At 37.6% G+C, this 21,226-nt stretch overlaps 1 protein-coding gene across 7 annotated transcripts; it reads left to right on the top strand.

The window, feature by feature from the left end:
• The first annotated feature begins 620 nt into the window (after positions 1-620).
• On the top strand, positions 621-20,476 carry ccdc187 (coiled-coil domain containing 187). 7 transcript variants are annotated; one of them, XR_014031661.1, is made up of 13 exons: positions 621-896; positions 1,757-1,847; positions 7,013-7,075; positions 8,017-8,146; positions 8,362-8,452; positions 14,348-14,426; positions 15,507-17,110; positions 17,487-17,602; positions 18,375-18,452; positions 18,529-18,651; positions 19,005-19,078; positions 19,160-19,245; positions 19,333-20,468. XR_014031661.1 is itself a non-coding variant. In XM_081386070.1 (13 exons), the coding sequence occupies exons 2-13, from the start codon at positions 1,799-1,801 to the stop codon at positions 19,491-19,493; spliced, it is 2,097 nt and encodes a 698-aa protein (XP_081242196.1). In that variant the 5' UTR covers positions 621-896; positions 1,757-1,798; the 3' UTR covers positions 19,494-20,476. The 7 variants fall into 7 exon arrangements, 6 of the variants coding, with proteins under 6 accessions (XP_081242196.1, XP_081242201.1, XP_081242200.1 ...); XM_081386070.1 differs by having other exon boundaries at positions 15,507-16,553; positions 19,333-20,476; XM_081386075.1 differs by lacking the exon at positions 15,507-17,110 and having other exon boundaries at positions 14,348-14,420; positions 19,333-20,476.
• Positions 20,477-21,226: the final 750 nt, after the last annotated feature.

The following is a 21,226-nucleotide window of genomic DNA, read 5'->3' as shown; positions in this document are numbered from 1 at the left end:
AAACACTATGCAATAACTTTTCAACTGCACAACACACATGATATACTGGAAAAAATATTGCTTAGTATATTTGTCGTTTTCCATTAAAAAATATCTAAACATTCCTAAATTAATAGACACTTGATATTAAGATATAGTCCTGTTTTCTGAAGAAAAGAAAAAAAACTATTTTACCCCCCTGATGTTTTTTCTTGTTTTAAGCATAAAACTCACTTAATTTCCAGTAAACATGCCATAATGCTAAGTAATTTTCTTCTCAAGTAGCATCTTGATTAATTAATGTGTATATTTAAAGTGGAAAACGAGACAAAAATAGGCTGAGGAAGAAAATAAACATTGTGGAGAAGATAAACCACAAGGATTATCTTGAATATTTTGCCTACATTTTGCAATATATAATATATTAATACAATGCACAAAACATCATTATATCTTGTTTGTTTGTTGAACAGCAGATGTGTCAAAAGGAAGAGAGGAGGAAACTTTCTGTGCAGTTTGTAAATTCAATACATATTTCAGATCTAAGTATATTTTAAAAGGTGAATATTTTTCATTTATATTTTATATTTACATTTAGATTTTTTATTTTTATTATTTGATGTGATTGGATGAACCAGTGTGATGTAAGGGAGGGAGGGAGCGTCCAGAAGTTTGTCCGCGCTGGCTTCCCATCCCTGTGGAAGCTTCTTGCCATTGTCTCGTTGTCAAAAACAGTCTGCCTGGTCGGAAACTTTGAGGCTGGGTAATTATAGTTCAGGCTTATTTCAGACACTGCCAAATCTAGTATGAGCTTTTGAGAAATGAAACTTTTTCGAGTAGCCCTAATATGCAACAAGTAGCCTAGTTGAACATAAAAAAGAGCGTTTGTAAAGAAGTGAAGATCTCGCGCAGAGCAGGTAAGAGACTGTGTTTGGTGTCTGTTGTGAATCATGTTTTCGGTGTTTGGTGTTTGCGTGATGAATCATTGAGGTGAAAAATGTGAGGAATGTGAAGTTCGGTCTTCCCCACTCTGTCCTCATTCATTTAATTTCACAGCCGGTTTGTTGACTTTTTCTCTCTCCATTTTTAGTTTCGCTTTGTTTTGTTTCAGGGCGCTTTTGCATTAGTACTGCTGTCGCGTGCTGCTTTATATATTTTGTCTTTCATTCCTATTTTATGTTTTCTGTCAATATGTAGCAAAACACAGTCGATACTCTTATCTTTTGGCCCTAAATTTGAACCTTTTGAGCTTTTGTTTTTTGAGCTTTTAATCAGTCATCGTGTTTTAGACTATAGACTCTTAAACGATTTACATGTATTTACTTTACAGGTTATTTCTTAAGAAAACACCTTTTATATTATTTTACAGGTGATTTAATGGAATGGCTTAACTTTCATTCTTATTTTCTTTTATTGATGATTTCTTAAGGCAATAAATGTATTATTTAAAAAATAAATCACAAATATTTTTCTTATTCTGGTTATTTATAGGTGCCTACATGTGATTTCTTAAGAGAAAGTCTTGTTTTAAATTATTACTATTATAAATAATAATACTTAACTTGTTCTGTGAATATTTTATCAGCTTTTTTCAAAAGCTCTTGCCAAAGCTCAGTCTTTGCAGTGAATTATGGCTCTAGATGCATGTCTCATAAGTAATAGTATTTAATGAGCCAGTGGTGACCTGTCAATCTGTTTGGACGCTCACAGTGACCAAATAAACTAGGTTGGCCTCGTCAGTTGAGCACTAACCAAAGTCTGTCTTTCATGAGAATAGGTGTTGCTGAATGGCATGAGTTGTTGAGCAGTGCCAGCAGTCATGGCCGAGCTGGAGGTGGATCAGTCCAACCTGCCCAGAATCCAGGAGGGTAAGACCTGCCTGACATGCACATGTTGCTTGTGGTTATGACTCTGTGTGTGCGCATTGCAGACCGTTTTATTTAGGAAGAGTTGTGCTTTTGCTGTATGATACACATAATGTGTATGCATGATGTGTGCGTCACATCAGTCTGTGGTCTTGCTTGTTGATTCCCGCTCTGATTTTCAGATGTCTCATTCTGCTGTCAAATTCAAAGTACTGCATGCTCTATACTGATAAGTCTGAGATCTGATTAACATTCCAGACATCTGCCGTATATCTCGGAAGCAAAAAAAAAAGCTGTCTTTCTTCCACTGGTGAAAGAACGTTTCCACATGGCCCTGTATGCTAAAGTATTATCTCTTAGGTAAAAATCATGTATTTTGAGATCGACCCACTGCCTCTTTTGAAGGGGGAAATGTTTATGATGATTTTCCTTTCCGTTCCCATTCTGTACACAATGCTTTTATTGTTTTGCTTTGTGTTTTTACGCTTAAACAAGCACTGGCTGTTGAACAAAGACCCTATTAGACCACCATGCCGCCTGTATCACCCAATTAACTAATGTCTAGGTTTTGTAGATGTGTACAGTACTTTGCCAGTAGATGTGTACAGTACTTTGTGAGCAACTATGTTTTCATTTCCTCAGATGGTTTTCAGTATAGTTCCCCAACACATTGTGTAATACATGTATCGTAGTGAGTTCTCTTTGTCTTCACTCTTCTGTTATCAGTTCCTGTGGATGTGTTTTTGCTCTGGTTGTTCTCTTGACCTAGTCTTGGGAATGCTGTCTCTATACCCCAGTTCCCTTGAGAAAAAGCAGCCTCTTTCCTCTCTGCACTTTAACCCCTTTGCATCCCTCACTCCCTGCTTTCAGTGACCTTTTTCCTATTTCTGCTGTGAAACCTCTGCCCAGTGGTACACTTTATACTACCGTTCTGTTTGGGGTCAGTAAGAATTTCTTTTCTGAAATAAATGTATACTGTTATTTAGCAAGGACACATTAAACTGCAAATAGCTTTGCCGTCACAGGAACAAATTACATTATATTTTTACACTGTTTTTGATCAAATAAACACAGCCTTGGTGAGATGGACTGATCCATCTCAGACTTCCTGTCTCAGCTCACTAGCCTGTCAAGCTCTTTTTGGTTTTGTTTCGTCCCAGTGTTAGTCTGTCTGTAACTAATGACGGCTCTATTTTATCTTTTAAGTTGGTGTAGGAATTTACACACGTCAAAAATCTTATTTTTAAAGTATTCATACATGCTTTCAAACATACATTTGTCTTTGTAATATGAGCATGTGATTTTTGGCTCTGCTTCTGCAAAACTAGTTAGACAACTTTATATCCACACCCTCTTGCCTGCCAATCCACCCAACGCCCCAATCTGACACCTGAACACTGAGGCCAGAACCGGGCCTGCAGGCTCAGATCCCTCCTCCTGAAACGAGAGGAGTGTGTGGAGAGCAGGTTAGCAGGTGCTTAAGCTGTCGAGAAGAAGACTTTCTAAGTGAGGTTTAACGCAGGTGTACAGCTTCTCCTTCCTCTACTGGATAAAAATGGATGATCCTTTCAGCGTGTGAATCTGTAAGTGTTTTTATTTTTATTTTTTATTTTGTTGACTACATGTTCAGAGACACGAGCCTAAGAACTCTTGCTGTTGTTAGTGGGCCTGTAGATGAAGACGAGGAGAATTTTTTTGGCAAACATTGCCTAATCTGTAGGTTGATAACAGTCTTATCAGTTTAGGTGTAGTTTGAAGGACAGATCAGTATTTAGAGAGTAGACCAATACGTTTTCCTGACCAAACCTTATCAACGTACTAAATCCTACTGTCAGTAGTTCATTCTGTTGTTCTTGTGTTATCAGGATTGTTTTGACTGAAGGAATCAGACTAGATGTTTTTAATGATTGGCTGTAGGCGTATGTACTTGGCTAGCATGCTAGCATAAGCTTCACATATCTTTTGCTGTCTTATGCTTCCTGAGAACAGTAACAGCCTAATCATTTAATATTCTGTAGTATATTTAATATCCTAGACTGATAGTCCAATCATTTCCCAATATATTTCATGTAAACACCTCAGTCTGAAAACTAGATGGAGATTGATCCAAATGGAATCGGTTGCCGTAGGATCTTACATAATTTGTGAAATGTGAGAATAATTACTGTATACACTACCGTACAAAAGTTTGGGTAACATTTTTTTACTGTTTTTGAAAGAAGTCTCACCAAGGCGGAATTTAATTGATAAAAAAACAGTAATATTGTGAAATATTTAAGAGAACTGTTTTCTAATGGAATATAATTTAAAATATAATCTATTTCTGTGATGCGAAGCTGAATTTTCAGCATCATTACTGCGGTCTTCAGTGTCACATGATCCTTCAGAAATCATTCTAATATGCTGGTGTGCCTTTCAAGAAACATCAATGTTGAAAACTGTTGTTCTGCTTGATAGATCTGTGGAAATTGTGGTACATTTTGTTCAGGACTATTTGTCGAATGGAATTTTGTGGAAAGTAGTGTACAGCTTAAAATAGTAAAAGCAACATGAAAATGCTTTTTTGCATCATTTTATATATATTAGAAAGAAAAAAAACTCCAGTTATGTACTTAATATCTAGGTCTATGTGTTTTGACTGCTTGTTTTTTAAGCTTCTCACTGTAACACTGACATAAATGCCATATTATGCATTTTGTTCTCGATAAATGAAATGCAGATGTACAGTAGATGTTTTCATTGGATTTCAGTGAATTCAAAATCTGCAATCAGATTAAAAGGATTCAGATTCTGATGCCTCATCCTTTACACAAACACATACAGTATATATATAGATCCACAAATATTTTGTCAGTGTAATACTCTTGATGTTAGAGTTTTATTCATGCCCTGTTCCCAGGCAGAGAGTATTTTGGCTGCTGGACAAAACAAACCAGCTACTGAGTCTACAGAGCCACTGGATGTCTCAATTAAGAGGACAACGAAACTGACCATCGTGTTCTTGTCCTTATCTGTACACCTTCTTTCTGCTGCCTCTCCAACATTAACGCCACCAATCTCACTATCCTTCTGCTTAATGTATTTTTTCTGCTGCTGGCACATCTGGAAACCATTCCTTCTGTGTGCAGGCGTATATGTGTGTGTGCGCTCTGGGTGGTTGGATGTGTGAGGGCATTGTTGGGAGGCGCTTGTGTGACCTGATATGGGTTATCGCAATATGCAGCAGGTGGGCTCAAGCAGGAAAGACATTTGTCTTTTTGGATACCCAAACAGTTGCATTTAAACTTAGAAGACCCCACAGTAGGATTATTTTTCTCTGCTCACATTTTTAGGCGGTGGGTAGTTTCGGTAGGTTTCACCCCACCAGACAGGATGGCTGGGCCTCTCAGCTATACATAGATTTCCACCAGCTGCTCAGGTCAGAGGTTGTGCTGAAGTCAGGATGTCTCCATTAGGATATTATGTTCATGCTACTCTAATTCAGCATAGTTGCTTAAGATACACTGAAGAAAAATCAGATGTAGTGTCATTTATGTGTTTCAGGTTTTTGAGTGTGAATCCAGCAGTTGTGCTGATTTTGTAAAACGCTCTTCTTGTTTTTTCTTTCTTTTTACTGCTCTCAGGGTCTGTAATGTTCTCCGCTCTGACCGCAGGTCCAGCACTAGCGCTATAGCCTCAGACTCCAGCTGTTGTGTCAATTACAGACTGTATGTTCCCCTCAGACACTCTCTGCGGCTCTGTCGCCTTGTATATCCTTGAATTTGAGGTTGCTTTTGACTAAATTTGTATTTTGCTTACATGGTTTGTGGATAACCTGAGGGGCGGCACACACAGCGGGTTTGTTGAAGTTTTGTTGCGCATTTATGAGAGCCATATATGTACGTCTTTGTTTGGTAACAACAATGACACTGTTAATCTACACTACTCAACATTCACCACAACATGTAGCACAAGCTATGTAGAATTTTCTCCTTGAGGGATTCTGCAGTGTCATGTCAGTAAATGCAGAACACTGTACTGAGCATTTTTAGTTTCACTGTATAGAGTGGGTTTCCCAAGGGATAAGAAAATGGCAATGCACAAAATAAATCAATGTTATTATTCAAGCAAATTATTAAGGAAAATTTGAGGAGTTAAAGTAGTGTTTATTTAACTTTTTCCAAAAGATCTCTTATGCTCAGCTTTCACATATATAGATTTTATGTAATTTGTAGATTTTCTGTAATTGTATATCAGCTTGAAAGACATTTAAGAGCTGTACTTTTCAGTTCACATGGACATTTGTTAAATTTAGAGTTTAGTGGCTGGCACTCAATGCTTTTGCTTCTTGTGGTTTTTAAAGGAATGTTCCAGGTTCTATCGACAGCATCAAAACCCTGCTGATTACCACAGAAAATAATGCATGACCAGATCTTCATCACCTAGAACAGTAGTCCTACCACTAAAAGAGCTATTCAGACAATTTAGAAAATATTAATAATAATAATAATAATAAAAAAAAAACTGAGCTCAATCTTCATATTTCTGGTTTTAAACCCTCTGAAATGTTTTGCCCCATAGAAATTATTTTGGTTTTACAAACTGAGAGAAATTATTTTCAACACAGATTCCTTTTAAGTTTTTTTCCTAAAGCAGCGAAAGCCTTCCTGTATGTCAGTTATTTTAACACAGGGTTTAAAATGAAATGTGACACTTACGGGACCAAAACCACAAGTGTAATTTTGTTTTTAACTTTCCAGGGTCCGTATTTGTCATGGAGACTGTTATTATGGTTTTATGAAATATGAGTGTCTCATTTTTAAACTTAGTGTATAAAGAATGTAATACTTTTTTTTTTTTTAAAGGGATACAATATTTTTTTATTTGTTTTGAAATATGAGGCTTCACAAAAATAGTGCTATGAACATTTTTAAATGAAGCTTTGAATTAGTTTACCAAAAGTGACCACTAAAGACATGAAATAACACTACATAGTCTTTGAACACATTTCCAAGTCGGTCACATTTTCTTTGACAAAGTCTCCAGTTACAGCCATAATTTGTGGATAAAATGCAAAAGATACTATACTTTTAAAATCTAAGAAATACAGTTCAGCACTCAGCATCTCTCATAGCCTGATGTTAGTTCATGTTTGTGCAGTTGTATTGAGTGTTGTTTCTCGTCTGCAGTGTGCCAGTGTTTTGCTGTACTGGAGGATGGAGCTCTAGCTCATAACCTGCAGGAACAGGAAAGTAAGACCCATTCTCTTATTTCGTCTGCCACACCTAAAGGATTTTAAAGCAAGTTTATTTTCTCAGTCTTCACATTCGTCCATCTTTTGTAAACTTCTAAAGAGGGCTGGTATTCACACACCTCAATGCAAGGGCGTAGCCGTATATAAGATCTCTCATGTGAGTCAATCTACCTGTTTAATTAAAATATCCTGCTTGGTTAGACGAGACAGAGTTTAGTTTTAGATTGTTCTCCATACAGCCGTTTACAGAGATTGCACTAATATTTGAGTTAATATTTTAGTCTATTACCCATCACTAAATGGCATGTAAAAACAATCTGCTATTGGTTGCTTTACATGTAAATCGGAAAGTCTCTCTCTGTGCATATTTATTGAAACACTCGCATATGTCAGATGTTTAGAAATCAGTCAAAGTTTAAATATCCTGATATACAATACTGTTCAAAAGTTTGAGTCGGTAAGATTTTTAAAAGTCTAATAGTCACCAAGGATGCATTTATTTTATCAAAAATGCAGGAAAACCTAATGTTGTAAATATGAAAAAAATGTGGAAAAATTATTTTGAAATATATTTAAAATGGTATTTATTCCTGTGATGGCAAAGCTGAATTTTCAGCATCATTACTCCTGTCTTCAGTGTCACGTGATCCTTCAGAAATCATTTTAATATGCTGATTTGGTGCTCAAGAAAATGTTTCTTATTGTTATCAATTTTGATAACAGTTCTGCTTAATATTTTTGTGGAAACTTAAAGAACAGCAATTATTTGAAATATAAATGTTTTGTAACATAAATTGTCACTTTTGTGTCACTTTTGATTAATGTAATGCTTCCTTGCTATATAAAAGAAATAAAAAGTACTGTAGTTTTGTACTTTTGAACTGTAGTGTATCTTCCACATGCTTTTCTGTAACCTTATTTGCATGCTGTCTCCAACAGTTGAGCAGTATTACAACTCAAATGTGCAGAGGAGTCAGCTGGTGCAGAGGGACATCAGAGTAGCCAAGAGACTCCAGGATGAGGAGGAGCGGACAGCTCAGATGCTTCAGCAACAGGCCACTCGCCAGCTGTAAGATCACACACGCACACTGTCAGAGACCACTATCATCAGATAGGACACTGTGTGTATTCAAAGTTATGTACTGTATATGAGCAGTTCAGTAGCTGATAGCATGTCCAAAGTCCACCACTGTCCCATAGTGTGACAATCTCTGTGCTTCCTTCTTACATTAAGGGAACAGACATGTTTTTTCAGTTGTTTATTGTCATTATTTTTTCTATCAGGGAGGAACGGGACTCGGAATACGCACAAATGATTCAGGAGGAGATCCAGCGGCGTGCGGAGGAGGCTCTGAGAAGGGAGATGGAGGACAAGGTGTGTAACACACTTCAGGCTCAGTGAACTTCACTCCTTCTGTTTTTCATTTACACCTCTGAACTGCTTTGTCTGAGGCATCAAATGGATCAATAGTTAATGAGTCACTGTGGGACGCCAGTAAGCTGATTTATTCAGCTAGTCTCATGTGGAGTGTAAGTGCTGGCAAAGACCACACAGGAATGAGCATCAAGCTGCTATAAAGCAAAAGTCACACTCAAAACTGTGCATTAATCAAATCCAGATGCATTGAACTTCAGCCCACCTTAAATAACCCCCCCCCCAGGGACACAAAAAGAGACCGAGGTCTTTTTGTTCAGTGAGTCGTGGGCAAAAAAGCTGAGTGTGGAAATGTTCTCCAGAAATAAAAGCAAACCTCTATGGATTTGCAGTTTTCTTGATGAGGTTCCATAAATGTTGTTGCAGTTTTCTGTGTTGGAGGTGGTGTGGCATAGTGGTTAAAAACAGACCCTGCAGGTGTCCTTGTAATATTGTGCTAATAGTTGTTTACCATCAGCAAAATCTAAAAACTCAAAGTTGATAGAAATATTAAATCTAAGTTCTCTCACAGAATGTTTATCTAATTTGCAGTAAGGAACTTAAAATAGAATTGGGGCAGCATATTGCACAGTTTGTAGCTAAACGACTGAAACAGAGTATGTTAAAATGAGACTAGTGTGAAAAATTCTTAAGTCACATCTAATATTTCACCTCCTGTATTGAGCATGTACAACTAAACCAGTGGGTGACTTAAAAATATTTAAATGAATAATTTTCATTTTATTATTAATATATTAAAATAATCAAACTCTATAATGCTAAAAAAAATAATCATGTAAACTACGGTCATAATAATAACTTTTGTTCTTTTTGAAAAACAGTTCTTGAAATTTCTGGAATCACAAAATGAGTCATGGGTAATAAATGTATTATACTGTATCCATACTCCCAGTTTCTGTAAATATATAGTCTGAAAACAAGCAGCTTTGTCATAATTACAGCAGGCATATTATAGCCTATAAAGGAATATTGGACAACGGGGGCCTCTGAGTCAAAAAGGTTGAGAACCATGGCAATAAAAATATAAAATGTCTGTCTTAACCACACTCATTCATCTTGAACTGTAATTGTGTTTATATTAAGGATGGTTTTCACCTTTTCAGTTCAATTAATTAAATAAAATGTACTGTGTTTAAACAAAAATAAGAGATGCACATTTAAACCCTCCTAAATCCATTTCTCTCTAGACCTCCAGCATAAATGCATTACTACTTTTTGTTTTGCACAAATTCATAGATGAGAGCAATTATTGTCATGATTTAAACTAGAACAGAGTTAAATGGCCTCTGAATCTGCCTGGAAAAAAATCAGCTTTTATTTTTTTCTCTCGAACTGTGGTGCAGTGAACCTTGATTAAGGCGTCTTTTGTTCAGAGTTGTTTGAAGACAGACAGCCTGTGGGGGGTTATTGTGGAAATCAAAGCATGAGTGTTTTTGGGAGTATCTTGGAGGGTCCCTTGTGATTCAGGTGGCAAAGCTGGAAATTGTTGGCTCAGCAGTTAGAAAAACTGAGTCAGAGAACACTGGCATATCAAGCAATTTGATCCTTACCACCCTCTATCATTTACAGGTGATCTCAGAGATGTGGATTCCAGATAAATCTGAGTCAGTGTGCCTGTGAGGCATTTTAAAAAACAGTCCAATCATTTTACACATTTAATTACGGACATTTAGGATATTTTATGACTAGTGAACATGATTTCTGTTCCTGCAGGTATTTTCTGACTCATGAATCATGTCTTGGCCTGCCAGCTGCACATTTTAATCTTGTTTTGCAGTAAATATATCTAAACATCCTTAAAACAAAAACTTAAAGGGATAGTTCACTTTGAAATTAAATTTTGGTATGTTTTAGCTTACCTCAAGGGCATCCAAGATGTAGGTGTCTTTGTTTCCGCAGTAGTTTCAATTTTGATATTTTTAGGTCAAACCGTTCTTGTCTGTCAGTCATATAATGCAGGTCGATGGTCACTGTATCAAAACACAAGCACAGAGTCCAAATTAAAACAATTCCCCGTCGTCCAAATTAAACAATTCCCCATCGTAAGTACACATTGACGGCCTAAGACACGAAACGAGCGGTTTGTGTGAGAAAACAAACAGTATTTATATCGTTGTTATCTCTTGAAAACAGCACACGTCTAAATGATCTGACGGCGCGGGCGAGTATAGATGTGTACATACATGTCGCCTTGGCTACGCAGTTCTTTGGAACGAAACCGTAGCCAAGGCGACATCTATGTATACATTTATACCCGCCCGCGCCGTCAGATCATTTGGACATGTGCTGTTTTACAAGAGGTAAAAACGATATAAATACTGTTCGTTTTCTCACACAAACCGCTCGTTTCGTGTCTTAGGCCATCAATGTGTACTTACGATGGGGAATTGTTTAATTTGGACGATGGGGAATTGTTTTAATTTGGACTCTGTGCTTGTGTTTTGATACAGTGACCATAGACCTGCATTATATGACTGACAGACAAGAACGGTTTGACCTAAAAATATCAAAAGTGAAACTACTGCGGAAACAAAGACACCTACATCTTGGATGCACTTGAGGTAAGCTAAAACATACCAAAATTTATTTTCAAAGTGAACTATCCCTTTAATTGAGAAAAGTAATACTTTTCAGAAATTAGATCTAGAATTCAATTTAAAGTTTACCCCATTTGTATTTTTAGTATAGTTTTTTTTTTTTTTTTTTTTTGGGGATAAACCTTAAATCTGGATCTGAAAATACATTACACAGTTTTGCTTTTATATATGTATATATATATATATATATATATATATATATATATATATATATATATATATATATATATATATATATATATGTATGTTACTGGAAAGCAACAAATGTACTGTGTAAATGTGACTTTGCAGTGTTAATTAAAAGTTAAGATAAAACAGACATAAAATATCATTTAATTAATACTTGCTAGTAATTTTGAGTGTGTTTTCACACCTGAGTCGCATCTTTGGCACTGATAGGCCTGCCATATTGCAGTAAATGTCATTCCGCTGCATTAATTACTAATATTTACACCCCTGCAGCCCTGTGTTAATTAAAGCCTGTGAGGCACCAGGTCACATCTAAACATCATCCCCACACGCTGCTGTGGACCCTGTTGTCCTATCAGGCTCATACAGGAGCACGGAAGAGTAATGTTGAACATAATTCTCACCCAGCCATTCTAATTGTTGTGTACACAAACAAACCACATCTGTTGGGATGATTTCTTAAGAGTCCAGGTGCCAGAAAAGCTCTGAGTCAGACCCCTAGAGACAGGAGCTGCTCCCTGTGTGGGGCACAATCTCTCAGCCCAGGTCAGTGGAGTTAATTCGGTTAGTGCTGTGAAGTAAGAAAGGTCAGCCTGAAAGGTTAAGGACATCAGGACCTGATGACAACAGACATAGAGAGAGACTGCTAAGGAGGTTAGCAAAGACCCCCTGGAGATTTGCTTGTAAGGACTCCTTACTAAAATTGTTAAAGGCAGATTTTATTTTCATGTATACAGTCCCATTAGTTCTTCCTATTAGAAAATTCGAGAAACATTAAAATCTCACAATTAATATCATCAATCCAAAGCTTGTTGATAAAACACATTGTAAAATCTATTTTTTTTCCACAGGCGCCTTAGCACACCCTTGTGGTCCGTTTGTGTAAAAACCCCTGACCTAAACCACTTCACTTAGGCCTCATGTTTATGTATGTAAACAGCATTTGAATCCAAGTACAGATTTTTAGCTCAGTGTAAATTATATGATTGTAGAAATGAACCTGTAGTTTTGTCAATGAGGCAGAACTCTGCCATCTTCTGGTCAAGTCCTGTAAATCTCTGTCACAGACAGTGTATTGTGTCACATTTATAGCTGTTTTTGCAAGACTTTAAAGGACATGCATTTTATAGCACAGATAGAGTATTTCAGGTAGAAATACCATACCAAATGTTTCAAAAAGTAAGGTGAGGCGCTAGTAGTGATTTTGCTCACTTCTTACAAGCATATAAATGTTGGAGTTAAAGTAATGCTTTTGTAGAAATCATAGTTTGTAACTTTATTATAAAATGTGTATTAATTTGGTCTTTATTTACGTGATGATAGGCATGTGAGAAGATTAAAGATAAGATCAATGCGGTAATCGTACTGTAACTGGTTTAATTTAGATCATTTTCGATGGTTCATTGTGTCAGTGGAAACTTCTGAGTCATTGTGGTCAGTTGTGAGATACATTGTGGCCTCTGTTTGCCAGTTTTGTTGCAAGCCGAGCATGTGGCTGTTTGAAGATTCTGCATGGTGGGCTTCAGGCAGGTCTTTAGGCCTTTTATACGTAAGCATGGAAATTCCCCTCTGCTGACGTACACCATCTTCACTTGTGTCTATGTTGAATACGTGGGTGGATATATTTTTGTCAGAAAAACCCACGCTTTGCGTTTCACCTCAATGTGTCATCACTGAGCGTTTTGTCGTGCCAGTACCGCAGGGCTGTGCATTAACTTTTTTTTTTGCACATAGCACTGGTGCTGCAGACGTTGGAATTTTTGTAGCACTGGCCACACAATTGTAGCACAAGATTAAAACGGCTGTTACCTTATTTGAAAAAAGGGCATTAATGTTCCATACAGGGCACACAAAATACAAACCTTAACCAGAAATGTTTTCAGATAAACGTTTTATTTGCCTAAAATCAAATGGCAGACTGCAGGAGCATAACACCTCTTGCTTAACATCAAGTTAATTTTGTTTATAATATAGCCAAATATCAAACTTTGTTTATAATATAGCCAAATATCACTAACCACAATCCAAACAACATCCATCCATTTTGGTTGAGCACTTGAAATAGCAGCTTAATGTTCCAATAAATCATTAGAAAGGTCTAAAGTTTTATTATAAAATGTTAAATCATTATTATAAAAATATGTGACGTAATTTCTTCATTTTTGTCAGGAAATCTTATGCATCCACTGAGAGAGAAAAAAACTTCTCTACACTGGAGAAAACTATTCTCATATGATACAGATTGAGACGTTTTGACTGATAAATATATATTGTTGCAATCGTATGTTTATTGCCATGTTGTTATTATCAGTGTTCTTCTAGAAATCTTGGGTATTTTCATAAGAATGAAGTATATTTATTGGCTATTGCAAAGCGAGATGTTCATTGTAAGGACATTTCTTTTGAAATCCAAATAACATTGATAACAAGACTGTCTTAATGTCTTGTCACAGTCACTGTTTAGAATATTATGAAATAATATCATTTCTGCCTCATTCTATGATATGAAGCCTCGTCAGATCTCATAATAAAGTTATTTATTTATGGCGTTATGTAGTTTGGAGTAAAAACTTGTCATTAAGTTCTCTTCTGTTGGACAACTGGTTTGTAAACACTTCTCATTACAGAAAGATGTTTGGCGCTTGTTGCTTTTTCAAATGCATGTTAACAGAAGAGATGGAGCATCATTTACTGCAAACCGATCCAATGTCAGTGCTGCGCATATACAGTAGGCCTACTAAATCAAAACATTGAGGTTTTTTTTAAATAATCGTAGTAAGCCAAATCGCGAATCGGATTAATTTCGATTAGTTAGATTAACCTCAGATAGCGTCTTTCTCACACACATGCAAAACTATCGAACGCGTGCTACTGTGGTAAATTTATTCATCGCACAGACCAGTATTTTTTTTTCCCCAACTATAATCTGCAGCCATACTTTACATGATTTTCTGTATTTATTAAAAACTTGTTAAAAACCCCAACAGATCCCACTGAACGTTAATATCTGTAATAATTCATTTAGGTTTTCTTTTTTTTTCTTCTTTAGGAAATTGCAAAAAGGATACAGGAAGAGGAAGAGCTTTGTGAGAGACACAGGAGCAGTTACCAAAATAAAGATGGTAAAGGTAAAATAACTAAATTCATGTTGTTATTGGAGTGTTCACTTAGTGTTTCTGTTGTGCAATAGCGCTGCGCTCTTGTATAGAATTAGAAAATGAAGTGAATCATGCTTTTTTATTGATTATCAGAAGTGTGAAATCTGGTTTGCATGACGAGGGGGGTCACATTTACATTGACACTAAACCTGAACCCTATACAGCTATAAACTCTTTAAATCATCTGGATTGAACGGGATGAAGATACACAATTTGTGAAACAGACCTTATGGACATTTACTAAACTTCTAATGTCTGTTGCACAATATTTCTGTTTATCTCCCTCTTACTTTGAAAACAGTAGCTTTCCTGTAAAGTAGCAAATATGTCCATAGGAAATTTCTTTTGAAATCCCAAAAACATTGTGACTATGTCTTCATGTCTTGTCACATGCATATTCTTTTTTTAGTCAAATGGTTGTTTCCCATATAAGCATTTGATTTGCAGTAATGTGACACGGGTGATGTTGACATCTTAGCAGCTTGCAATTTCATCCCCAAAGAGTAGTCCATCATCTTTTTGCAAATTTGGAATACTAAATCTACTAAAATAATACACAAATAAACTTGGTTTCAACATGCAGTGTATTGTTAATGTATCCATCATACTGTATGACACATATAGCCAGCTGCTTTGTCTGCTTTTTAAACCCCACAAGACATGACCTCATATGATGACTATCCCTAGGTAATGTCCTATTCACTCATGTTTGTTTCCTGTTTGAAAGGTTCCATGGTTACTCCATAACCTTTATGACTTGCAATAAAATGAATGATGGCAGAATATTATCTTGAATAATTTCTTGAATCCAACTATTCCATTGAACTTTTATTGGCATACTAACAACACCCTGAATCATCCTTAATTCTGTGAAACTTCATTTTCACGTCATGTTTATTTTTGACATGTAATGCATGTTTTAATGGTTCATTTGTCCTTTTAACTTCTAAACAGAGCTTCATGAGTTAATTGTTTTATTCTGCATCCACCCGATTTCTAACAATTTCCCAAATCCCCTGCTTTGTGTTTGCATGGTTGGTTTCACTAAAGCATCCAAAAGCATTCCTGCTCGTCCATACTCACCTCAGCCTGTTCACGCTCCTCACAACCAGTCTCCAACTAGAAGATGGCAGCTCTCCTCCTCACCCACCTTCTCAGACTCTGAGGAGGACCTGATTGAGTACAGTAGACCTACAGTCACACGGCAGGACAGCAAACCCACTGTAGGGCAGAGAAAACTGGTCGGCAGACCTTCCAGAACACATTTAGAGCAGGACGACAGTAGCTTGACCAGCCAGAGCAGCAGCAGCAGATCTTCACACCTGTCGGGTGGATGGGGTGATGTCATCAAGCTCATAAAGAACGATATGAGCGAGCAAGGCTACCTCAGCCACAGCTCTGAGGATGATCTCTTTGAACCCGTCTATAAACTTGAGAGAATATTGCAACAGAAGCAGCAGGTCTCTGGAACGAGGCTGAGTCGCCAAAGCAGTGTGAGGGAGGATCATAGCAGAACATGGCAGGGAGATGGTTGCGGACGTAGGGAGAGTTTTAGGGAAAGACATGTTCATTTCCCGGATGAACGGAGGAGCAAAAGTGGTTACAGTGACGCTAGGGAAAGAGTTCCGTGCTCTACAGGGATATTAAGGGATGATCACACACACCTCAGAGAAACTCAAGGTCTCCAGACTCAAGCTCAGGGGTTTCAACGGAACATTTCAATGAGACGTAGCTACCATGGTAATGTCAGGCGGACATCGGTGCGTGAGGGTAGCAGAACATACAGCGTAGATGATTCTAACTTGGCTAGAGCAAGACTCTCAAATAATGCCCCCTCACAGCAGACTAGAGCACCACAGTTGATGGAGGTGGAAGTGGAGGATCGTTTGAGGGAGATGGTGAGAGTCAGAAACACACGGCAGAGAGCTCGATCATTAGCCGAGGATGAGAGGATAGAAGGGGACCACAGGCATGGACAGCGTAGAGTGAGGCGAAGTCAAAGCGAGCGCTGGCAGACCTTTGAGGAAGAAAGATCGAGCACAGAGGAGGAGATGGAGAGGGAGAGACGGATGCAGAGACTCCAGTCTTCCGGAGCAGGTAACCTCTCTCTGAGCTCTGCAGTGCGGCTGAGCCTGTCCCTACATCTGCTCGTTGCTTTCCAATCATCTCCAATCAGTAAACAAGAACTCCTGTGCATCCCTGCGTCCTTCTGGTGTGCAATTTAGAAGTGGAGAAATTTTTTTGGTGTGATCTGCTTTTTCTCAAGCTTGACCCTTCCTCCAGATCTCATCCCCGTTTCTCAAAAACCTCAAAATGCTTCTATCTCTCCTACAGCAGCATCAGTTGTTTTCTCTTTTTTAGTACCTCACAGTTACATATGCTTGGATTTTCTTGCATTTCTTTTTGATTTGGCTCTTACTTTGTCTCCTTTGAGGTATGTTTCCTGGGGATATAATCTACCCAGCAAGATTCCTACTGTTCCAGGAACAGGAAATCCAAGGAAATCCAATAGGAAATCCAACTACTTTTAAAGTTTGATGGCCTCGGCCAATCCTGTTTCTGGAGGGACACCTTCCAGCAGAGTTTAGCTCCAGCCCTAATCAAACACACCTGTGGCTGCGTCCGAAAACTAAAAAAAAATGCTGCATTCCAAGGTAAGGCATCAAGGCATGTCCAAATTCAATTTAGCTTCACTTCCTGTCTCCTGAGATACCTCCATCAGAACGATATTTTTTTTTTTGTTATTATTTAATTTTCGTGTGCAAACGCTGCCTGCAAAGTCATTGCCATAAGGCAGCGAAGCAACAAGTCAGCTGCCTAAGTTTTTGGACACCGCCACGGTCTTCAGGATTACCAGAAACTTCCAAATGTAGGTTTGTTGGAGCTAAACTCTGTAGGACAGTGGCCCTCCAGGAGCAGGAATAGACACCCCTGGTCTAGGCCCAACTGGTTGAAGGTGATGGTGGTCTGAAAACCCGGTGTCTTGTCTCAACATTACCTGGTTTTGATTCTAACCTCTTTCCCTAACAGGATCTGCTTTTAGGAGTGGAATGGCTGCTCTTGACTTGGGAGAGCTGGAGCAAGTGCTGGAGGATGAGGAGCTGGCCCGCAGGCTTCAGGAAGAGGAGGAGAGATTGGTCGAAGAGGTGAACTCAACTAAAAGTGCAAATATACAGTACAGTAGTGGCCAAAAGTGATGTCCGGAGGGGATATTTGGTTTTAATGACTGTACAAGTTTGATTAAACCATCAAAATATGAGGAAAATATTTAGATTTTTTTTTAAATGTTATAAATAGGAGGGAAGAACCGAACACTTAACTTGGCTTAGGTATTTGTCTTTCAAAATTAAACTACAGCTACATGTTTTATTCTATTAAAATCTCAGGAAAACACATACATTGACTACAACATAATCAGTTTATCAATAATCAACATAATCATTAATATTTTGTTTGTTCATAATTTGAATGACCGCCTGGCCAAAAATGATGTCTGCACAATTTTGCATGTTTCGTTCCATCATCACACTTAAAACAATTGCCTTCAAGCACAACTACATAATATGCTTACAGCATTGTTAATAATATTTTAATAAAGGCGTCAATTTTCCTAAGCTGGACACCACTTTTGTCCACTCCTGTATATACCAGTCAATCCTGCTCCTGGATCGACACTTTCCTGCCAAGTTTAGCTCCAACACACATGCCTTTCAAGGTTTTTTGTTTAATTAGGGCTGTAGCTAAACTCTGCTGGAAGGAGGCCCTCCAGGAGCAAGATTGGACACCCCTGGTATATACCAACGTACCCCTATTAGTCCTCAGAAATGAAGTCTTGTAATCCTACTGTATCATTGACAGTAGCAAAATTACTAAAATAAAACAATGTAAGCTGAAGTTGTTTTTTCTCTTCTCTCATAGATTCAGCCAGGTTCCTCTCCTCTTAGAAGGGACTGTCCTGTTGGAGACTTCAGAGCGGCACAGGTTGCTCAAGATGAGGTGCGAAGAGGTTGAATGAAAGGGCTGCTTTCCCAACGCATGAAAAGTGGGTAATTAATTTCTCGTTTTGTGATAGGAAATTGCACGTTTCATGCAGAAACAGGAGATAAAGGCTAAACGGAGATCTCGTGAGCTGGAACCTGTTGGACCTGGTCGGGAATACAGGGAGAATGACAGGAGAACAGCATGTGACAGACAGGTAGCCACACTTTTGGAGTGTGTCTTTTGTTATTGCTTTACCATTTACTCTTTACTAACTAAAAAAGAATTTCAATTATTTGCTGAGTGTATAAAATGACTCCTCTGTGGAATTGCCTTGGGTCATGCATGTCTTTGAAATCAGTGCTGTTAAAACTAGTTAAACATGCCTTTTGGCTTGCTCACATGAATTCATCATGTGATTCATCAGCATGTTGTTCCTTTAAGGGTGATTCACACTAACACTAAAATCCAGAACCATTTTGTGTTTGTTGGGGCAAAGTGAACCCGCCTTTTATTAGACCTGTTTTTACAAAAGAATTATGAATGTGAATTTTGCCGTTGAACATACAGAGGCGGAGACTGGATTCCGAAGGTCTTCAATCCCCAGTTGATGAACTCACCCCTAGTCACAATTCCATGACAATGTAAGTCACTATTTTTCGATAAATTACAGCTTATATGGTCATTCAAGAAACATCCCTTAACATCATCTGGTGTCGCTACAGGCAAGCGCAAGCCATCAGGAATATTGCAGAAGAGCTGGACCCCACCTTTCAAAGGAAGGATGCAGCTGAAGCGGGACAAATGAATGGTGCTTTCATTCATTCAAATAACAAATGGTTTCTACCATAATTATAAATTGTAACAAAACAATAATTACAAATGGTTTAATTTACAGGTCCCTGTCTAAATCAAACTTCACAAGTAGGCTTGTACAATCCCTTGGAAGAACCTACTTTTGTGCCACCCACGAAACGGCAGGGTGACAAACCGGGACGAACAAAGCCCAAGGAGAAAAAGGAAAATTCGAAACAGAAAGACAACTGCAAGCAGCAGTGATGCTGAACAAATGACCTGCAATAATGAATTCATAACCATAAAAATTTAAGATATGCATGCATGTACTGACAGGTTTGGGCTTTCCGGTCTTCTGCTTTCTCCAAGACTTGTGGAATACTTTTGTAACCAACAAATCGACTTGAACTTGCAAAACAGGGACACTCCATCCAGATAGTGCTGCCATTACTAGTGAACATCCGTCTAGGTCATGTCATGCTTTTTTGGTTTATCTGTTTCATTTTTGTTTAGCAGCTGGTTACAGGCTGGCATGTCAGCACAGTGGGAAACCTCCCTCTAATAGAACCTGGCATTAAGACATGACTTCTGGGAAAACCAGAATTTTTTGATAAAGGATGTTGTCTCATGGTTGAGTTAACCTTTGTAGTTTTTCTGTATTAATGTTAATCTATGGAGATATCTAAGTGGGCATCTTTTAGAATTGCTTGTACCTTTTTTTTTTCTTTGTTCCAGGAACTACGCCAGTCTAAATTTGCCCAAAGTGTTATTTTAATTTCCATTTGTCTCCCATGTATGAATGTCTCTTACAGTAAGAAGTTACAATTTGCAAAAACAAATCATGCATTCAGATTGTAAAAATGAAATGTTTACTATTCTTAATATTATTACTAATAATATTCAGTGGTTTACGAGACTTTTCCGGCTTGAGTTATATTCCCTCTTTGTACTGTACATCAGCATATTCTATATATGCATAGTTTTGCAAGACTGGAGGAAATGTAACAATTTTTGTTTTGTATTTTTGTACTGATGCTGAGTGTCACTATTATATGTTTCCAATATATATTCAGTACTGTTATGACAACAATGTTAAATTTATCTTAAACAATGTTAATTTATCTGTATGCCTTCTTCAATGAAAAATGCTTTGTACAGAAGACAGATACAATTATAATATCAATATCTTTCTGGATGTCAGAAAGATATCAATAAACATCAATAAACACTTTTTACACTTACAGCAGAAATTGTGTGGATTTAAGTTTGGACTATAGATAGAGAGGTTAAGACTTTCCCTATTTACTAACAAATTCATGCAAATCTCTGTGGGAAGCACCTCAAACATCAAGTTTCAGCGAGACCTTCTCTTCCTACAAAGCGAAACTTGTGCTGGGATTTTTTTATTTTTGGTTGGTCTTTTATAAACATGATTACTCTATAAAGGGCTTTACATAGTAAAACCATTGTGACGCATAACAGGGTGACCTTTTTGACCGTTGAAGACTAAGATCATCGCATCACTCGCCCACCAGCTTTTCCATTCCCTCCTCACTGCTGTTATGATTATAATGCCCTGTATATAAATACAATTCATCTCCCTGGAGCCAAGAAAAAAAAAAGTAAGCTTTTTTTGTGAATGCAGTGATTTAAATCGAACATGTCAGCACATGTTAGTGTTTGCCTAAGATGTGAGATGAAAATGAAACCAGAATACAAAATTCATCGTAATTCCTAGGTTAACTCTACAGGTACAGTAAGGTTTTGTTCAAAGCTGGTCATCAGGGAACTCCCGCTGAGTCACCCAACAACTTAAGAATATACAGTTCATTGAACAATCTTTTGTTTTAGATTAGATTAGGTTGACCAATATATGCCCCATGAACTAAAACTACTTACTGGAAATTTCCCAACACATGGATTATATGGCCACTGGGGCAACCTGGGACTTTTGTTTTACAGCACACACACTATAATGCATTTTTACTTCCCATATA

Source organism: Scardinius erythrophthalmus (genome assembly GCF_964197995.2).
Source record: "Scardinius erythrophthalmus genome assembly, chromosome: 15".
In the NCBI taxonomy this organism is placed as follows: domain Eukaryota; kingdom Metazoa; phylum Chordata; class Actinopteri; order Cypriniformes; family Leuciscidae; genus Scardinius; species Scardinius erythrophthalmus.
This window is presented reverse-complemented; position numbering and strand designations above follow the sequence as displayed.

Bases quoted from the DNA above. Each gene is read 5' to 3' on its own strand.
- ccdc187 (XM_081386070.1), top strand. From the start codon at position 1,799: ATGGCCGAGCTGGAGGTGGATCAGTCCAACCTGCCCAGAATCCAGGAG. The intron at 16,554-17,486 runs GTAACCTCTCTC...TTTCCCTAACAG, and splicing joins ACTCCAGTCTTCCGGAGCAG to GATCTGCTTTTAGGAGTGGA. The intron at 19,246-19,332 runs GTGCTTTCATTC...TTTAATTTACAG, and splicing joins TGAAGCGGGACAAATGAATG to GTCCCTGTCTAAATCAAACT.